General features: G+C 43.0%; 2 protein-coding genes across 3 annotated transcripts in view; one reads left to right on the top strand and one right to left on the bottom strand.

Annotated features, from left to right (window-relative positions):
• Positions 1-4,482, bottom strand: part of METTL25 (methyltransferase like 25) — a 103,606-nt gene extending 99,124 nt beyond the window's left edge. The window contains exon 1 of one of the 2 annotated variants that reach the window (XM_004602822.2): positions 4,209-4,482. In XM_004602822.2, coding sequence (XP_004602879.2) covers positions 4,209-4,461 — 253 coding nt within the window. In that variant the 5' untranslated portion in view covers positions 4,462-4,482. The remainder of the gene's footprint in view (positions 1-4,208) is intronic. The other variant, XM_055118559.1, reaches the window with a different exon arrangement.
• Positions 4,483-4,587: 105 nt separating this feature from the next.
• Positions 4,588-14,031, top strand: CCDC59 (coiled-coil domain containing 59). Its single transcript, XM_004602821.2, has 4 exons — positions 4,588-4,811; positions 6,559-6,889; positions 9,692-9,791; positions 13,845-14,031. Exons 1-4 carry the CDS (start codon positions 4,622-4,624, stop codon positions 14,004-14,006), a joined length of 783 nt encoding a protein of 260 aa, XP_004602878.2. The 5' UTR covers positions 4,588-4,621; the 3' UTR covers positions 14,007-14,031.
• Positions 14,032-16,596: the final 2,565 nt, after the last annotated feature.

Raw genomic sequence — 16,596 nt, 5'->3', positions numbered from 1 at the left:
ATCTGAAAATATAACTGGAAATCACATAGTAATAGTAGCAAACAAAACAAATCTGTGATGATTATAATACATTTCTCTAACACAAATAATAAACCTCACACAGAAGTAGGAGAAAAAGTCAATCTTTATATACTTGTTACAGAAACAAGAATTAATATGCCTTACAAGAAAAAGTTATAAAAATTCATCTTAGTACGGGGGGAGCTGATCATCTTTACAACTGTGATTTTTGTAGAAAATTACAAAATTTCTGTTTCTATATAAAACAGAACAGGGTCAACTAGTGTTAGTGGAGAGACTGGACCCCTCACACACTTTTAGTAGGAGAGAAGGTAAATGGGGCACCCCCACAAGAAGCAGGACAGGATGAAGTACAGAAGAAGAGTATGGACAACAGTATGGAGATTTATCAGAAACACAGCTACCACATGACCCAGCAATTCCGCTCCTTCTTAGGTATCTATCCAAAGAATTTAAAAACACTGATTTAAAACAGCATGTATTAACCTGTGCTCATTGAACACTATTTGTAACACCGAAGATCTAAAAACAACCAAATCACCCAACAGAACGTGAGTGGATAACGAAGATGAGGTATATATGTACAGTGGAATACTACTCAGTTATAAGAAAAGATCGAATCTTGTCTTTAGCTTCAACTGGCTATCATGCTAAGTAAATAAATCAGAAGTGAATCAGGGACTAGAATAGGGTGGGGCCTTGGAAATGAGCTCTTAGGAGACAATAAGAATCAAGAAGTGGATTAAAGAAATTACTCTGCCATAAATCCTAAAAGCAAGAAGACTGGGCACTCTGAGCTGCAGAAACAAAGTCTGCACTTCAGCCGCAGGAACAATCCAGAGAAAGCTGGATCCTATCCCAGACACTGCCCTTTGGAGGAGGGCTGCTTGAGCAGGAACAAAGGGCTATAATCAAAATATAAGAGACCACCAAAAGTTCAGAGCTCTTTTGAGACAAAATCCTGTATCACTGTATCACTGTTCTCCCATTGTTTATCAATTTGCTTGAGTGAGCACCAGTAACATCTCCATTTATCCCAGCCGTGAGATTTTAGCAGCCTCTCCTTACTCATCTTTCCCAACAATTGGAGGCTCTTTCAGGGTCAGGGGAATGAGACCTGTTATTGTGACTGTACTTGGCATATCGAAAACGCCACAGAGAGCTTGCCAGGCTCTTCAGTGTGACAAAATCCTACAATACATTTTTATCTACGAGCTGGGTTAGTTTGGGAAAAACCCTATAACGCCAACTTTTCAAAGTCAAGCAGTGCACATAACCACTCTGGGGTTGCTGCATACCTCTGAACTTGGGATATGTATCCTCCGCTCTCTCCCTTCTGGAGAAGCCAGAAGTTTCCACTGAATCTGGTATTCTCCGCCCCCTCCCTTTCTCCTGCTACTACCTCCCACTCTCCTCACTTCTCACACAGACAAGACATCATCTGACAAAACACCCAGAAGAACTTCATTTGGGAAACCATTCTGGAAACCTACGTCAGAAAGAAAAAGAAAACAAAACAAAACTGTATCCCTCTTCTGGGATACAGAGAAGAAAAGTGCAAAACAGACAAAACCAAAAGGAAACAAGCCCTTGGACTCAACTGGAAGAACTGGAGGGAGGGTATCATTCAGGGCAGGAAGGGGCTACGATCCGCTGTGGTGAAGAACGCTTGGTGGTGACTCTAGAGTGGGAGCAAACCTTGATGAGGCATGAGGTTGTGTCCCCCAAACATATACAGCTATATGAGCTAATGTTATTTCAACAATAATGATCTAAAAATGTTTGCGGGGTCAGAAAGTTCACGGGTCAGTAATTTTTGGTCTCTATCCCACTAACATTCGATAAATACAAAATCTGCAATAAGGTTTTCCCAAAATCCACATGCAAATCCTTTTGCATAATCCCTATGCAAAAAAGAATAAGTGATGCCATTCATTTATCTGCTTGCCAAATATTTATTAATCACCTACGCAGACCAGGCACAATGGATACAGCAGTGCACAAAAACAACGCATACATCTCAGAAGGGAAATAGTATAATTTAAATAAAATAAGGAATATATTAGTGTAATAAATACATTAGCCCTTTGAGCTCTCCCCTGGCTCTCACGCAGGTATTTTATTTTATTGAATCACCGTGAGATAGAGCATCATGAAATTGTTCATGATTGCATTTCAGTCATACAATGTTCCAACACCCATCCTTCCATCAGTGTAATTTCCCACCACCAGCGTCCCCAGTTTCCCTCCCACCCCTTCAAGCCACCTCCCACCCTCACCTGACTCTATGGCAGGCACCCCTCTTCTATTTCTCTTTCTCTCTCTCATTTTAGGCATTATGGTTTCTGATAAAGATGCTGAAAGGTTATCATGTATATCCCTTTACCTACTTTCAACACTCAGTTCTTATACAGAGTAATCATTTCCAACTAGCATTATCAGAATGGATCCTCCTCTATCTTAACTACCGTCCATCTTGTAACATTTACCCACTATTGACCAGTTTTTCCTGGTCTTGGATATTAGTTTCATACTGTTTATCTTGGTTGTTTCTTTTTTAATATCCCACAAATGAATGCAGCCATTCTATATCTGCCCCTCTCCTTCTGACTCATTTCACTCAGCATGATACTCTCCAAGTCTATCCATTTATAGGCAAATTTTATGACCTCATTTTTCCTAACAGCTGTGTAGTATTCCGTTGTGCAGATGTACCAGAGTTTCTTTATCCACACGTCTGTTCTTGGGCACTCAGGTTGTTTCTAGATTTTTGCTACTGTGAATAGTGCTGCAATTAACATAAAGGTGTAGATTTTTCTCCTGTGTTTTAGGTCCCCCAGGGTAAAATTCCTGAAGTGATATTGCTTGGTTGAATAGGAGCTCAATTTCTAGTTTTTTGAGGGATGTCCATATTATTTTCCAAAAGGCTGGACCAGTCAGCATTCCCACCAGCAATGAAACAGGGTACCTTTCTCCCCTCATCTGCGCCAGCACTGGTTGTTCTGGTTCATTTGTTTATGTGCCAGTCTCTGTGGTATCACACAGACATTGTTATGAGAAGGATCAAAAAGGCCTCTTGCATGCAAACACGGCATAACACTATGCTGTCCCTGAGCACCAGGTGTAGAGGGGGAAATACTGGTTTTCCCAGATAATTCAGAGTAGACTTTTATAATAGTGGTGAAGACCTCTCACTCTAGTCAGAGGGTCAAGTCTGAATCTCTACTACAAACAAGGCCCAATTCACAGCAAGTTTCAGCTTCACTAAGAGGGAGAACAGAAGTCATCTTGCAAAACTGGTGTAAGAAAAATTTGGAATTTGCGAGAAAACACTGATCAGACTGAAGGGCTAATAAAGTAAACACAAGGACACTAATATTTACCATTTCCTATCATGCGAGGTCCCTCTAGTGATGTTTTGCATTCAGAGACTAAGAAAATTCACTATCACAGACAAAGCTGCTAAGGTGAGGGAGCAGAAAAGTAGAAAGAAGTAGCAAAGAGCAAGTCCCCAGGAGTCTGTTAGCGTCGCCACATCCTGGTTCCCAAACGCAATGCCCCTGATAGAATTTAAGCGCTTTGCAAGCAAGAAATCCCTGAAAACCGTTTCCAAATAAAGCAGTGACTACGTCAGGACCACAAATCCCTTCCTACATCCCTTCCTACACAGCACGCTGGTTGCCTTCTAAAATCCTCACATCACCCAAGTGAGGGCGACCTCCTCATTGCAATCCCTCGCTCACGAAACTGTCTCCATGATCTTCCTGGCTCTTTAGCATCCTCTGAATTACTTTTACAGTGATGCGTTGATGGATCATCTATTCCCATGGGAACGCTATGAGCACTTGTGAAAGCACTGTCCTTGTTTCCCAACAGGGAAAAAAAAATTATAGAAGTGTTACACAACGGCAAACCCCTAACTTGTTTCTGACTTCTTTGTATCAGGGAAAAAAACGAGCACCGAAAGCCCATCCACGCTAGAGTTTAATCCCCTCGCTCTCAAGCCCCGAGGCTTTGCCCCGCGGGGTCCTGTGCATCTAGCCCCGCCCCGCCCGTTTGCCCCGCCCACTCTTCTGGCCCCGCCCCTCACCCCGCCCTGTGCCCCGATTCCACTGGAGAACAGGCATCGGGGGGCGGGACCTCCTCGCCGCCTCCCTGCTCGCCCCGCCCATTCACCGACCATTCACCTGTTCCCCTCTCGCCTTCCAGCAGGGGGCGCGCTTCCGAGGGCTGCGCCTCGGCTGCCGCCTTCCTCAGCACCGCCAGCACGGCGTCCGGGGGCAAGTCGACCTGTTGCTTCCACACGGACTCCGTGTAGAAATCCACCGTGTGTGCGTTGGAAATAGGCAGGGCCTCTCTCAGGAAGCGCACCAGCCCCTGCAGCTTGGCGCACAACGCGGACAGGTCCAGCGTCCCCGGGAGCGGGCCAGAAGCCGCCATGACTGCTGCTCGGAGCCTCCCGGGCTGTAGGTGGCGCCTCGGGGGCCCGCGGGGCGAGGGAGGGCGCGAGGGGAGGTGGGGGGGGGGAAGGAGCACAGGCGAGACGAGTCGAGCCCCGAGCGGCCGCGCCGCCGCTGCGGAGCTCGATTGCTTCGGCGTGATGACGCGTTTCGCCGGCGTCTGCCGCGGGGGTCGGGCCATGGCGCCGGCGAGACCCGGAGCGCGCGCGAGCGCCGGGAGCCAGGGCCCACGTGGACCAGAACTCTCCGCTGGACTCAGGACTAAGGATGGGAAGCGGAGGGCGTGGCGGCCCCACCCCGCGCAGAGCTTTGCCGGCAGCGTTCGCGAGGGTACGGTGGAGGGGCCCGGCCCGGGGCTCGGGGGTTGCGGCCCGGGAGCCGGGGGGAGGGAAGCGGACCTTGGCGGAGCCCGGGACCGCTCGGGGCAGTGGGAGCCCCGCGTTTCTCCGAGCCGGGCGGGGTAAGTCGAGGCCGTGCCTGACGCCGAGTGTCTGAACTGCCCCGCCGACTGTGCCCCGTGATTGTGCAGAGCCCCCGGGAGCGGCTCCGCCGGCTCTACCCCGTCCTCGCGCGGAGCCCCCTGTGCTCCGCGTTTCTTCCCCGAACCCCCAAGCGGCCGCGTCCGTGCGCCCGTTGGAGTGTTTTGCTTATGATTACCCCCAGAGCACTACCCCTGGAGCACTCCCTCCGCGCTCGCTGAGCTTCTGTTTCTGGCCCTGGTTCTGTGACACCCCGTCTCGGTGTCCGCTGCTGCGCTTTCGGACCCTTAGGAGCTGCTGAGAGTGTCCCATGTTTCCTCTCCCACCCCCAGTTTCATAAGGAAGAATAGTACTTGACTAAGTCATGGTCACCTTTCCTAGGTTACAGTTGATGATGCCGTATACTATGTAGCAAGTCCACTCGTTTACTTAGAAATTAACTTTCTATGTTAGACGCAGTTTCGGCATTATTACTTAGTATGGAATGCATGCTTCAGTGCTTAGAATTACAGTGAGTATATTAACAATTCGAAGTAAACTAGAAGCTTTATTAGCTTAGCATTTTACATGATTAGAGATCAATATAATAACCTGTTCCGCTTATGTCTGCCATTTTTGTTAAGTTTTGAGAGTACATAGAACTTTTATGTATAGTACTTAGTATATTTTATTATATAGTATATTATAATAATAATAAATCATAGGGCTGGAGCGATAGCACAGCGGGTAGGGCGTTTGCCTTGCACGCGGCCGACCCGGGTTCGATTCCCAGCATCCCGTATGGTACCCTGAGGACCGCCAGGAGTAATTCCTGAGTACAGAGCCAGGAGTAACCCCTGTGCATCGCCAGGTGTGACCCCCCCCCCCAAAAAAAAGTAAATTATATCAGAGACACAGGCAGGTGCGTGTTTGTCAGTGTGCAGACGTTACAACATGCCAATCAACCAAAAGCTTGGGTAGGCTGGGAAGACCTGTAAACACAATTAGAGGCCGCTGCAAAGGCCTCCATCCCTCTCAGAGAGCCTGGCAAGTTCCCCGTGGAGTACACAATATGCCAAAACCAGTAATAATGCCGGTCCTCATTCCTGTGACCTGAAAGAGCCCCCAATACGCCATTGGGCTACACTAGCGCGACAGAGACGAATGGAGAACTTCCTGGTGCCCGCTCAAGCAATAGGATGACAGTGATACAGCGATACTTTGGAAAATCAGTGGTGTAGTAGTAAATTCCTCTGAGTAAATGAATGGTTATAAGCTGGTGGGCAGTAGAGGGCTTAAGTGTTTGTCAAAGACCTAGGTTGTGTCTTACATAAATTAAGACATTTCTTCAGATTTTTTAGTACGATGAACCAATTTTGCAGCACTCCAGTTTTCCGCTTTTGAGATTCTTTATCTGCAGCACTGTTTGCCTAGCCCTTGCTTCTGTTGCTGTTGTAAGAACCAGCATAAAATTTATGACATTAGCGTAAAACTCTTTATCTTGAGATAATCTTTTAAAGCAAAACCAAGTAATTATGGAGTCTGTGAAGGAGCAGTAGAATTTTTCATGCACCTTATTTCTCCTTTGAGTGATTTGCCCTTGATGTTTTTCAATGTAGGACAGGGATTTGCATTTCGAAGAAAACTGAAGATTCAGAAAAACTACAGGAAATTAATCCGGAAAGGAAAGAAGGTGCAGACTTCACAGGAATCCCAGTTCACAGACAGATACCCAGATCACCTGAAACATCTCTACTTAGCAGAAGAGGAAAGACTTAGAAAAGAAAGGCAACTTAGAAAAGCTGGCCGACCTTCCTCAGAAGGACAAGCCAGTCAGGCTTTGCCTGAAGAACAGGATAGCAGTGAGCAGGCTTCGTCTGAAGAGCATTATAGCATTGATCAGCCTCAGAAGGCTGAAGAACCTGAAGAACAACTTAATGAAAGAGTTAGGTATGTATTGTCTCCTTTTGAAGTTCATTGTTCAAATTTAGTTGGTATTTTATGAGAGATTACAGACAGTTGATAGAGACATGGGCTGGAGTGGTAGTGCAGCAGGTAGGTCAGCTTTGCAAGGCCTAAAAGAGGTTCGATTCCTCCACCCCTCTTGGAGAGCCTGGCGAGCTCCTGAGAGTATCCCGCCCGCATGGCAGAGCCTGACTAGCTACCCGTGGCATATTCGATATGCCAAACAGTAACAACTCGTCTCACATGGATATGTTACTGATGCCCGCTCGAGCAAATCAATGAGCAATGGGATGACAGTGATACAATGATATAGACAGAGTTTTTCCTATTTAAGGAACTTTAGAATTAGTCACTGTATAATTAGGTGAGTAGTTCACAGAGGTTTGATTTTAGCCTTTCAAATGCGTGTAACTTCTTGGACCAAGACTAACACCTGTTTCAGTGGTTTTAGTATGATACAGAGCCTAAAACATAGTAGACTGGGTAACGTACTTGCATGCTGAGGACCTGGACTTGTCCCGGCACAGCCAAGTGTGACCCTAAACAAAGGCCCTCCTTACAGAGGTTAAGGAGTTTTATAGAGCTTACCTTGTATAAGGCTAACTTTTTTTACTATCCCAAGCACTACATATTTTCCCCCGAGCACCAGCAGAGTGATCCCTGAGCGTAGAAACCAAGTGTAATTCTGGAGCACTGCCCACTGTGACACAAAAACAAAACAAATTAGCACTAGAAATAAAGATTGAGCTGCCGAGATGTGATCCAGGGCCGCAGCTGCATGAGCGTGAATCCAGACCTAGCGAAACCACTTTTGACATGGGCAGCTACTTGCTGAATGTCTCCAGCCTGAGAACTAAGCCGAGACCCCATGCCCGCCCAGGAGGGGAAAGGTATTTCTCTCTCTCGCCTGCCCCTTCCCGGGGATGAAGGGCGTGGGGACCGCCATATTATGACGACCACAGATGGGGTTTACAAGCTTGCAATGATCCAACATCCGGAAGAAATCTCCCTGGACTTAGTTGTTAAAGTACAGAAATCCAAAACCGCGCGGCTGCTACCGCGGCTGTGCCACCTCATTTCTCTTCACAACAGGTCTGACTCTAGTTGGGTGCTCCTAACAATAATGGTGAGGTTAGTGTTGAAATATTGAATGTAACCAAAGTAAATAGAAAGTAAAGTGAAAATTACCAGTTACAAGGCGGGGTGGGGGTGCGGGGGTGGGCGGAATGGGAGGTGTAGGAGGTGTACTGTGGGGGTTTATTTTGGTGGTGGGATATGGGCACTGGTGAAGGGATGGTTTCAGCATTGTATGACTAAGACTTAAGCCTTAAAGCATTGTAATTTTCCACATGGTGATTCAATAAAATAAAATTCTTATAAAAAATAATAAATAAATAAAAAGAAATAAAGATTGAGTCATTCCCAGTGATAAAGAGTGAGAGGGATTAAATAAATAAAACTAGGTTTTTTTATGGGGCTGGTAGGACGTTTGCCTTGCACACGGCTGACCCGGGTTCGAATCCCAGCATCCCATATGGTCCCCTGAGCACCTCCAGGAGTAATTCCTGAGTGCATGAGCCAGGAGTAACCCCTGTGCATTGCTGGGTGTGACCCAAAAAGCAAAACAAAATAAAGAAACCAAAAAGAACGGGTCAAGAAAGCACTTAAAAAAAAAAACTAGGTTTTTTTAAAGTTTTCTATGAAGGCAAAAAAAGAAAAAGCCTGAAGCAAGCCTTTGACTGCAATGGCACAAATCGTGGGTGAGTTTGGGGAAAAGAATTTTAGTAGATATTCCTGATGAAATTTTCAGCCATATCTACGGTATCCAAAGCCAGTGTCATGGGGTGTGACTGCTTCAAGAGTATGAAGATCAGGGTTTTTCTCATCTGTTACTATTCTTGTTCTTTGATCTGATAAAAATCCTGAAAAAGGGCATTTGAAGAGGAGAAACATTTTAAAAATCCTCCAGGGAAAATGTCACCAATACTCAGGGGATGGAAGTTTAATAAGAAGTGGTAGGTTAAATGAGACAGAAAAATATTTATCGAATTGGTCCTGATATTTTGCTAGGAAATTATACTGTCTTGATCTGAGTAGGTGTGCTGGTATGGTGAGAATTCTGATTATAAAACATGAAGGAGTCAATGGGAAGTAACTGCCAAATTGAACCTAGAGACTTGGTTCTGGAAGGACAGGAATGAGATTGGTAGTTAGATGAGGATACAGAAACTGGTTGTGGGTAATTTATGCATTGCTTACCTTAAGAAGACAGTTTACCAGGATATTAGTGTTTATAGAATTGTTGTAGTGAACAGTTTTTAAAAAAACAGGGAAGATATTTTAAAGCTGTACGTCATATATAACTTAATCAGATATTCTGAGGAAATGGATAGACTCTATGCCTAAGAGAATAAATAGGCTAGGACATTGGGACTAACTCCTAGGTATTATAACTATTGGAGTAGAAAAGTGGAACAGAGATGAGATGGTCCGAATTTGTGTCCACCTACAACTTACAGTCCTCCAATATAATGCCTTTTTTAGTCTGCTGTATCTAACTGTTGGGATTTTTCTGGTTGAAATTTTTCTCATCTTTTAACTAATTTGTATCTTCAAATCCATAACTATACTTTTGTTATTTGGACATTTTACATATAAGATTAATGTCTTCCTTCCTTGTCTCATTTGTGAGATTTTACTTAGCAAGTACTGTGTTAGACATAATTTTCTCAAAATTTTTGCTTGTACTGTCATTAATCCTTGTAACCTTGTCTTTATTTTTTAAAGCCCTATTACTTTTCCAAAGAGAAAGCAAAAGAAAACATCAAATCAAAAGGCACAGGAAGAGTATGAACGGATCCAAGCTCTGCGTGCTGCTAAGAAACAAGTAAGATCTCTTTGGGAATACTAATTCATTATTTATTATACAAATTCTTATCTCAAATACACATACCAACTAGGAGCATGTGATATGCTCTTTGTTAACATTTATTTAATAAATGAATATTCTAAACAGAAAATTTGAGTATATTCAAATTTTTGATAGATTATATTATAAACTTGGTATTTAATACATAAAATATTTAGAATATTTAATATATAAAATATTTAGACTGCTCCTTGAATACTTGGGACAGTATTTCCCAGCAGTGTGATCCAGGAACAGGAACTTTCAACTGCTACCTCAGGATATGCTTATATATAGTATAGTGATTAAAGAAGAACACAATTTACAGAGCTTTATATTGAAGGAACAAAAAGCACTCTGGGAAGTATTAGAATTAGTATTCATTTACAATAGAATTGTTCTTAATTAAGAAGCAAACTAGATTAATCTGCATTAAGTTAACTACTCTCTTATCTAGCATTGACACCCAAAATGTAATGACTTGCAAATTAAGCTTTTTTGTTTGTTTGCGGGTCACACCCAGTGATGCTCAGGGTTTGCTCCTGGCTCTGCACTCGGGAGTTAACTTTTGGGTGCTTGGGAACCATATGGGCTGCTGGGACTCTAACCCAGGTTAGCCACATGCAAGGCAAGCACCCTACCCACTGTACTATTGCACCAGGCCCCAAAATAAGTTTTTTTTAAAAACCTCTGTAGCTTTAAAAAAAACAATACTGTTGCAGCTAGTACTTTTCTTCTCCGTATTGAAATTGTATTAATCTGTCACTTTAAAGCCCAGAGTATTTATCAAAAACACTACTTTTTTATTCATTTGTTTTTTGGTAGGGGTTGGTCCCATGCTCAGGGATCACTCCTGGCTCTGCTCAGGGGCCAGGGATTGAACCAGGGTTAAATACATATACAATAGTGCCTCAAGATCTCCTTCCTCTACTATTTGTCCAGCCCCCAAAATACTCTAAAAATGTCTCTGGCACTATTTATATTTTAGCTTTAGAGTGTGCTTAGTTTGGAAGGTGAGCATCTAAAATTTTTATGATTAATTTTATTCTGGTTGCAGACTAGGATGAATCAGATTTCTTCACGGAAATACTAGTTCTTTGTTACTCAGCTTATTCTGCCTTTTTAACCAAAACTAGTAACTAACATCTTTGGAAATAATATGCCATCCCGTAAGAACTATCAAGTATTTAATATTCTTATAAAATTTGTATGAACTGTTAAGACTCTTAATTATGAAAATTGAGAGTTTTTTAGAAGTTGCAGATTTCATTGTTGATAGAAAACCCAGCATCATTGCCTCTGAGAAATCATTAAGAACATTCATTAATTGAACAGGGAACATAGTTGATAGTAAAGCTATTTTGTTGTTGTAGTTTAAATAACCCTCATAGGGATAAGTGAGATTTCATACATCTACCTTCACAAATAGTTCCAGTTCTCTATTTGTTTTTTTAAGACAAAAAAAATGTACTCTGCCATATGAGAATATAAGCTTGGGTGATACATTTAGCACAATGGAAAGTGTCACGGACTTAGAATTTACAAAATCTATGATTTACCAGTTATTCGGAATAATTTAATTATTGAATATTGACTGCTTATTAGATGATTAGTAGATGATAAAAACTTACCTATCACATATTAAAGTATTGAATCTATATATGAAATTATGAAGCTGTGATGTATGTGAAAGCGCTTTGTTCATTATGTCATCATACACATTTTAGGTTGTGTCATTTGGGCAGTATGTGTTGCAGGAGAATTTTGTTTTAAAAAAATGCACATATTGCATTGTTTAGGAACATTTCTTTAACTTTCATATTTGATTTAGTGACACTACTGTATATTTCAAATAGTGGTTTTTGGACTTGCAATATAAATTAGAATTTTTTCCTTACACTCAAATTTACTTGAATTTTTACCTGAGAAAACAACGTGATGACTTTTAAATGGTAAAATTCATTATGCCTTGTTAAAAGTTTTTACATGTCCAATGGCAAATTAAAAATCATCATCAGGGGCTGGAGCGATAGCACAGTGTGTAGGGCGTTTACCTTGCACACGACTGACCTGGGTTCAATTCCTAGCATCCCATATGGTCCCCCGAGCACCGCTAGGAGTAATTCCTGAGTGCAGAGCCAGGAGTAACCCCTCAGCATGGCTGAGTATGACCCAAAAAGCAAAAAAAAAAGAAAGGAAAAAAAATCATCATCATCATCCCATTGAGCGTCGATTTTCTCGAGCGGTCTCAATAATGTCTCCATTTGTCCTAGCCCTGAGATTTTAGAAGCCTCTCTTTACTCGTCCTTCCCAACGGTGCCGCACTGGAGGCTCTTTCAGGGTCAGGGGAATGAGACCCAGCATTATTACTGGCTTTGGCCTATGAATACATGACATGGAGCTTGCCAGGCTCTCCCATGCAGGCAGGAAACTCTCGGTAGCTTGCCAGGTGCTCCAAGAGTGAGAACTAGGCTATAAGATGCCTGTGGACGTTGGCCGTTGGTGGGATTACAGGGCGTGGGGGTAGGGGGGCAGTCCCTGGGTGTGACCACCTAGCTACTGGAAAATGGGGGATCTGGGCAGAAGAGGCCCATACCCGATCCAAGCAGGCTTGGAGATCTCAGCCCCGGGTCCCACACACCTGGGTTCCTCTGCCAGTTCCTTCATATGTGAGACTCATATGAATGTGTAGAGAGGGCATGGCTGTACCTGGGTTCCGGAGGTCTTCAACTGCCGGGGCTCTGCTCGGGGAGAGGAGGGAAACTCAACCCACCCCCTCCAAGGGGCCCAGGTGAAGATGGCCAGGCATGGGGGCAAGAGACTCTGCTGGCAAATTAAAAATAGAATGCCAAAAAGGGCTGGAGCAATAATACAGCAGGTAGTGTTCTTGGCTTGCATGTAGCTTATCTAAGTTCGATCCCAGGCACCCATATGGTCCTGCAAGCACCTGCAGGAGTGATCACTGTTTGCAAAGCCTGGAATATTCCAAGAGCACCGAGTGTGGTTCCCCAAAAAAGTACAACAAAAAAGTCAAATATTTTAGGAGTTATTTTAGCGTTACATGTCAGGCTTACTAAACATATTCCGTTCCTGAGTCCTTTTTGATTAAGAAATGCAGTATGGTGAGCACTCCCAGAAACACCTTGGATTCATTCCGTGGTTGGTTTTTGAATGTTTGGCCATTGCATGTTCATGAGCCTTTTTATTTTTGCCAGTTTTCCTGCTACCCTCATACTCAGTTACAAGACCCATAAGGTGTTGTGACCCAGTTTTTAGCTAGGTTGTAGTTAAATTCTAAATTCTCATCTTTCAAATGAAGCTAATTAAATGTTGAAATCGTACAGGAAAGGACTTTTTTTTTCTTTCTATGCATTCACTTTGATTTATTCTAAGTATAACATAGAGACCAGAGAGCTAAATGCGGGTTGAGGGATATTTTTGATCCCAAGTACTCTGTTGTCCTTAGTTGTCACTGTCAGGAGTGACCCCCGAGCCAAGTGCTCACCAGAGAGTACTCCCTAAGCGTCATCAAGTGTGACTCCAAACAAAATAAAACAAAAATTTTGAAGGAACTTGAGAGATAGTACAGTGGGTAGAGTGCCTCTCTTGCATGCTGCTGACCCAGGTTCTATCCCCAGTGCTCCATAAAGCCCCGAGTCTTACGAGGAGTAAGCCCTGGAAACTGGAATGTAGCTCCGATATAAACCAAAAAAAATTTTTTTTAAGCATAAAAGCAAAATAATTACTCTAATATATAGTAAATTTGTTTAACATTTTTATAAATTTGTGATACATCTCATTGGTTTATTTGTTGTGAGTTTATATAATTAAAATTGATAACTTTACATTCTATGTTATAGCAGTTATTACAGTATGAAAGCACAGTGTACATCCGAAGTCAGTTACAGGTAACCGTATTTAGTAAGGCATGATTCAAACTTAAAGTGTTTGCTTGTTGCTCTCTAGTTTAACAGAATCACTGGACTTCATCTACTGTTTTTGACTAATGAAAATCATTTATGCTAATTTCAGGAATTTGAGAGAAGAAAACAAGAGAAAGAAGCAGCTCAGAGGCTTTACAAGAAGAAGAAAATGGAAGTGTTCAAAATATTGAGCAAAAAGACTAAAAAAGGCCAACCAAACTTGAATTTACAAATGGAATACCTTCTTAAAAAAATACAAGAAAAAAATTAAATCAGGCATTTGTCTTACTATTGTATATTTATTGGAATCTTTTGTATGTGTCAATAGCTTCTATAATAAAATTTGTCAACATAAACTCAGTGGAGAGACTATGCTAAGTATAAAATGACCACAAGTATTTTTGTGTTGGTAAAGGAACTATTTCTTTATATGCTTTCATAGTATTATTAGTTTACTTCCGAATGAAGGTTGCTATTCACAACCTTTTATTTGGCAACAGGTTCAGGTATGTAATATGTTTTTATTATGTGAATATTTTATTAGATGAAATAAAATGGTTTGAAAATTGCAGAACTCTCCAGCATTTAAAAGATTTTTTTTTTTCTTTTTTGGGTCTTACCCAGCGATGCTTAGGAGCTACTCCTGGCTGTGCACTCAGGAGTTACTGCTGGTGGTGCAGTGGGGGACCATATGGGACACCAGGGGATCAAACCCCAGTCAGCATATGCAAAGCAAACGCCCTGTTACTGTATTATCACTCCAGCCCCATTTTTTAAAAAAATTTTAGTAATTGGTGTTAAATTTTATTTTAATGTTTCAGGTAAAGATGGATTCCCTAGAACTTTAATTTACTTTAAGCATTTGTTCCAGGGAGATGGGGCATGAGCTCTTCAGAAACCTGAGAGAAATACACCTGTGCTGAAAGTACCTTCTTCCTCACTAAAACAGATGGGACTCCGAGCCAGGGTGTTTTCACTGGGGGCACCCCAGAGGGGGGCGGATGAGAACCCTCCGAGCCCCAAGGGATCCATCCCCGGCAGCCGACCTCTACTACCCAGCCTCCACCATGCTTCAGGCCACTTTCCAGACCGCTAAGCGGCCACGTGACACATTATAAGACACTTTCTACCCATTTTCCATAGTTACCACACCATATTTGATGGAGTTGAGATAGCGGCAATATATACCTCTCAGAGAGCCTGGCAAGCTACCGAGAGTATTCCGCCCACACAGGCAGAGCTTGGCAAGCTACCTGTAGCATATTCGATATGCCAAAAACAGTAACAATAGGTCTCATTCCCTGACCCTGAAAGAGCCTCCAATCGTTAGGAAAGACGAGTAAGGAGAGGCTGCTAAAATTTCAGAGCTGGGAAGAATAAAGATGTTACTGGTGCCCGCTTGAGTAAATCCATGAACAATGGGATGACAGTGACAGTGAAAGCAGATGGCTGTGTGAAACCTGTAGAGGCTATTTATAGTGGAAGGCCATGTTTATAAGGGCCCTTGCAAGGACAGTTACATTCAAGTAGAAGGATACATTAATCCAATATCATTTAAATGCTCAAAATCAAGCCTTGGCTTGTCTGTGTGAACTTATTGTGAAAAAATACACTGAATATTATCACCAGTGTTACTTCTGTTTCACTCCTGTGAGCTGAAGCAAAGTACTTGGAGTACTGCTTCTCTCTCCTTGAAGTGAGAATAGTTTCTAAATAAAGAGATTGATTAAGAATATTGGCCAGAGAGATAGTGCATAAATTCAGGCAGTAGTTTGCTTAGCGCCAACCCTAATTTGATCCTGGGCACATCCTAGTACCCTGAACATCATTGTTTGTAGCCCTGCAGGCCCCCAAGCCCCACCAATGTGGCTCAATGTCACGCCAGCCCCAAAGGGCCCTAGCTGACCAAAAAGCATGTTCTTGGAGCCCTAACAGTGAACTACCAGCAGTTGCCTGACTCCCAGGGATGGGCTCCCGAGCCTGCAGAATAGAAGGTTCTGAGAAAACATCTCTTTTAAGATTAAGTGACATTTGCTTGGGGACCATACATAAGTGGTGATGCTTACCTTTATTATCAGGGATATAACTAGGGTTGGGCTTCAAGGCAAATGCCTTAATTCCTCTTTGACAGGAAGTAGGTTATTTGGGCTGTGGAGGTGGGGAGTCTCCAAACAGTGCTCAGGAAGAGATGTGGAGTGACTCCTGGCATGCCAGGACTGAAGAGTTGAGGTGCTTCTCAGGCCTTGAGGTTCTGAGCTTACCCTAGCCAACACAGCAGTGCTCCACACTCCTTGGTGCTCGGGAGATCAAACTGGAGTCGATTGACTGTGAGACAAATGCCCCCATTCTGAACTGCATGCAAGGCAACACCTTGACCTCAGTATTATCTGGCCCCAGTAGTGGATGTTTTAACTAATTCCAGCGACAATAATCCTGCTCTCATTGGTCCTCAAACCATACTGTGTAGGATACTGGACTAGGATCTCGGAAGAGAGATTTCATCTGGTTGAAGATACAAAGAAACTTTCTATGAATGAGATGACATGTCAGGGGGGGAAAAAACTGCATGAGAAGAGAATTAGAATTTAAGACAATATGGGAAAAATTACAAAGGGAAGGCAAGTCTGAGAGATAGCTACATAAATATAGTTCTAATGGGCACTAGACTTCCTCTTTGCTCCACATGGTCACACCCTCAGTCGAACACTCAAGGTCTCCTTACTGTTCTGCCTTCTGCCTAGATTAATCCTAACCTCAGAAGATGTTTGGGAACATGACCTAGCCTGTCGGCAGAGCGGATGCATTCTTTATAAAACTAAATACTGGGGAAGGGAAAGGAGGGTCTAGAACCAGAAACAGAA

Source organism: Sorex araneus, chromosome 10, assembly GCF_027595985.1.
Source record: "Sorex araneus isolate mSorAra2 chromosome 10, mSorAra2.pri, whole genome shotgun sequence".
Lineage (NCBI taxonomy): Eukaryota > Metazoa > Chordata > Mammalia > Eulipotyphla > Soricidae > Sorex > Sorex araneus.
The sequence above is the reverse complement of the archived record's forward strand: the minus strand, read 5'-3'. Positions and strand labels throughout refer to the sequence as shown.

Excerpts from the sequence above, each read along its gene's own strand:
- CCDC59 (XM_004602821.2), top strand. The coding sequence starts at position 4,622 with ATGACGCGTTTCGCCGGCGTCTGCCGCGGGGGTCGGGCCATGGCGCCG. Across the intron at positions 4,812-6,558 it reads TGCCGGCAGCGTTCGCGAGG|GACAGGGATTTGCATTTCGA; the intron begins GTACGGTGGAGG and ends TTTTCAATGTAG. Across the intron at positions 6,890-9,691 it reads CAACTTAATGAAAGAGTTAG|CCCTATTACTTTTCCAAAGA; the intron begins GTATGTATTGTC and ends TATTTTTTAAAG.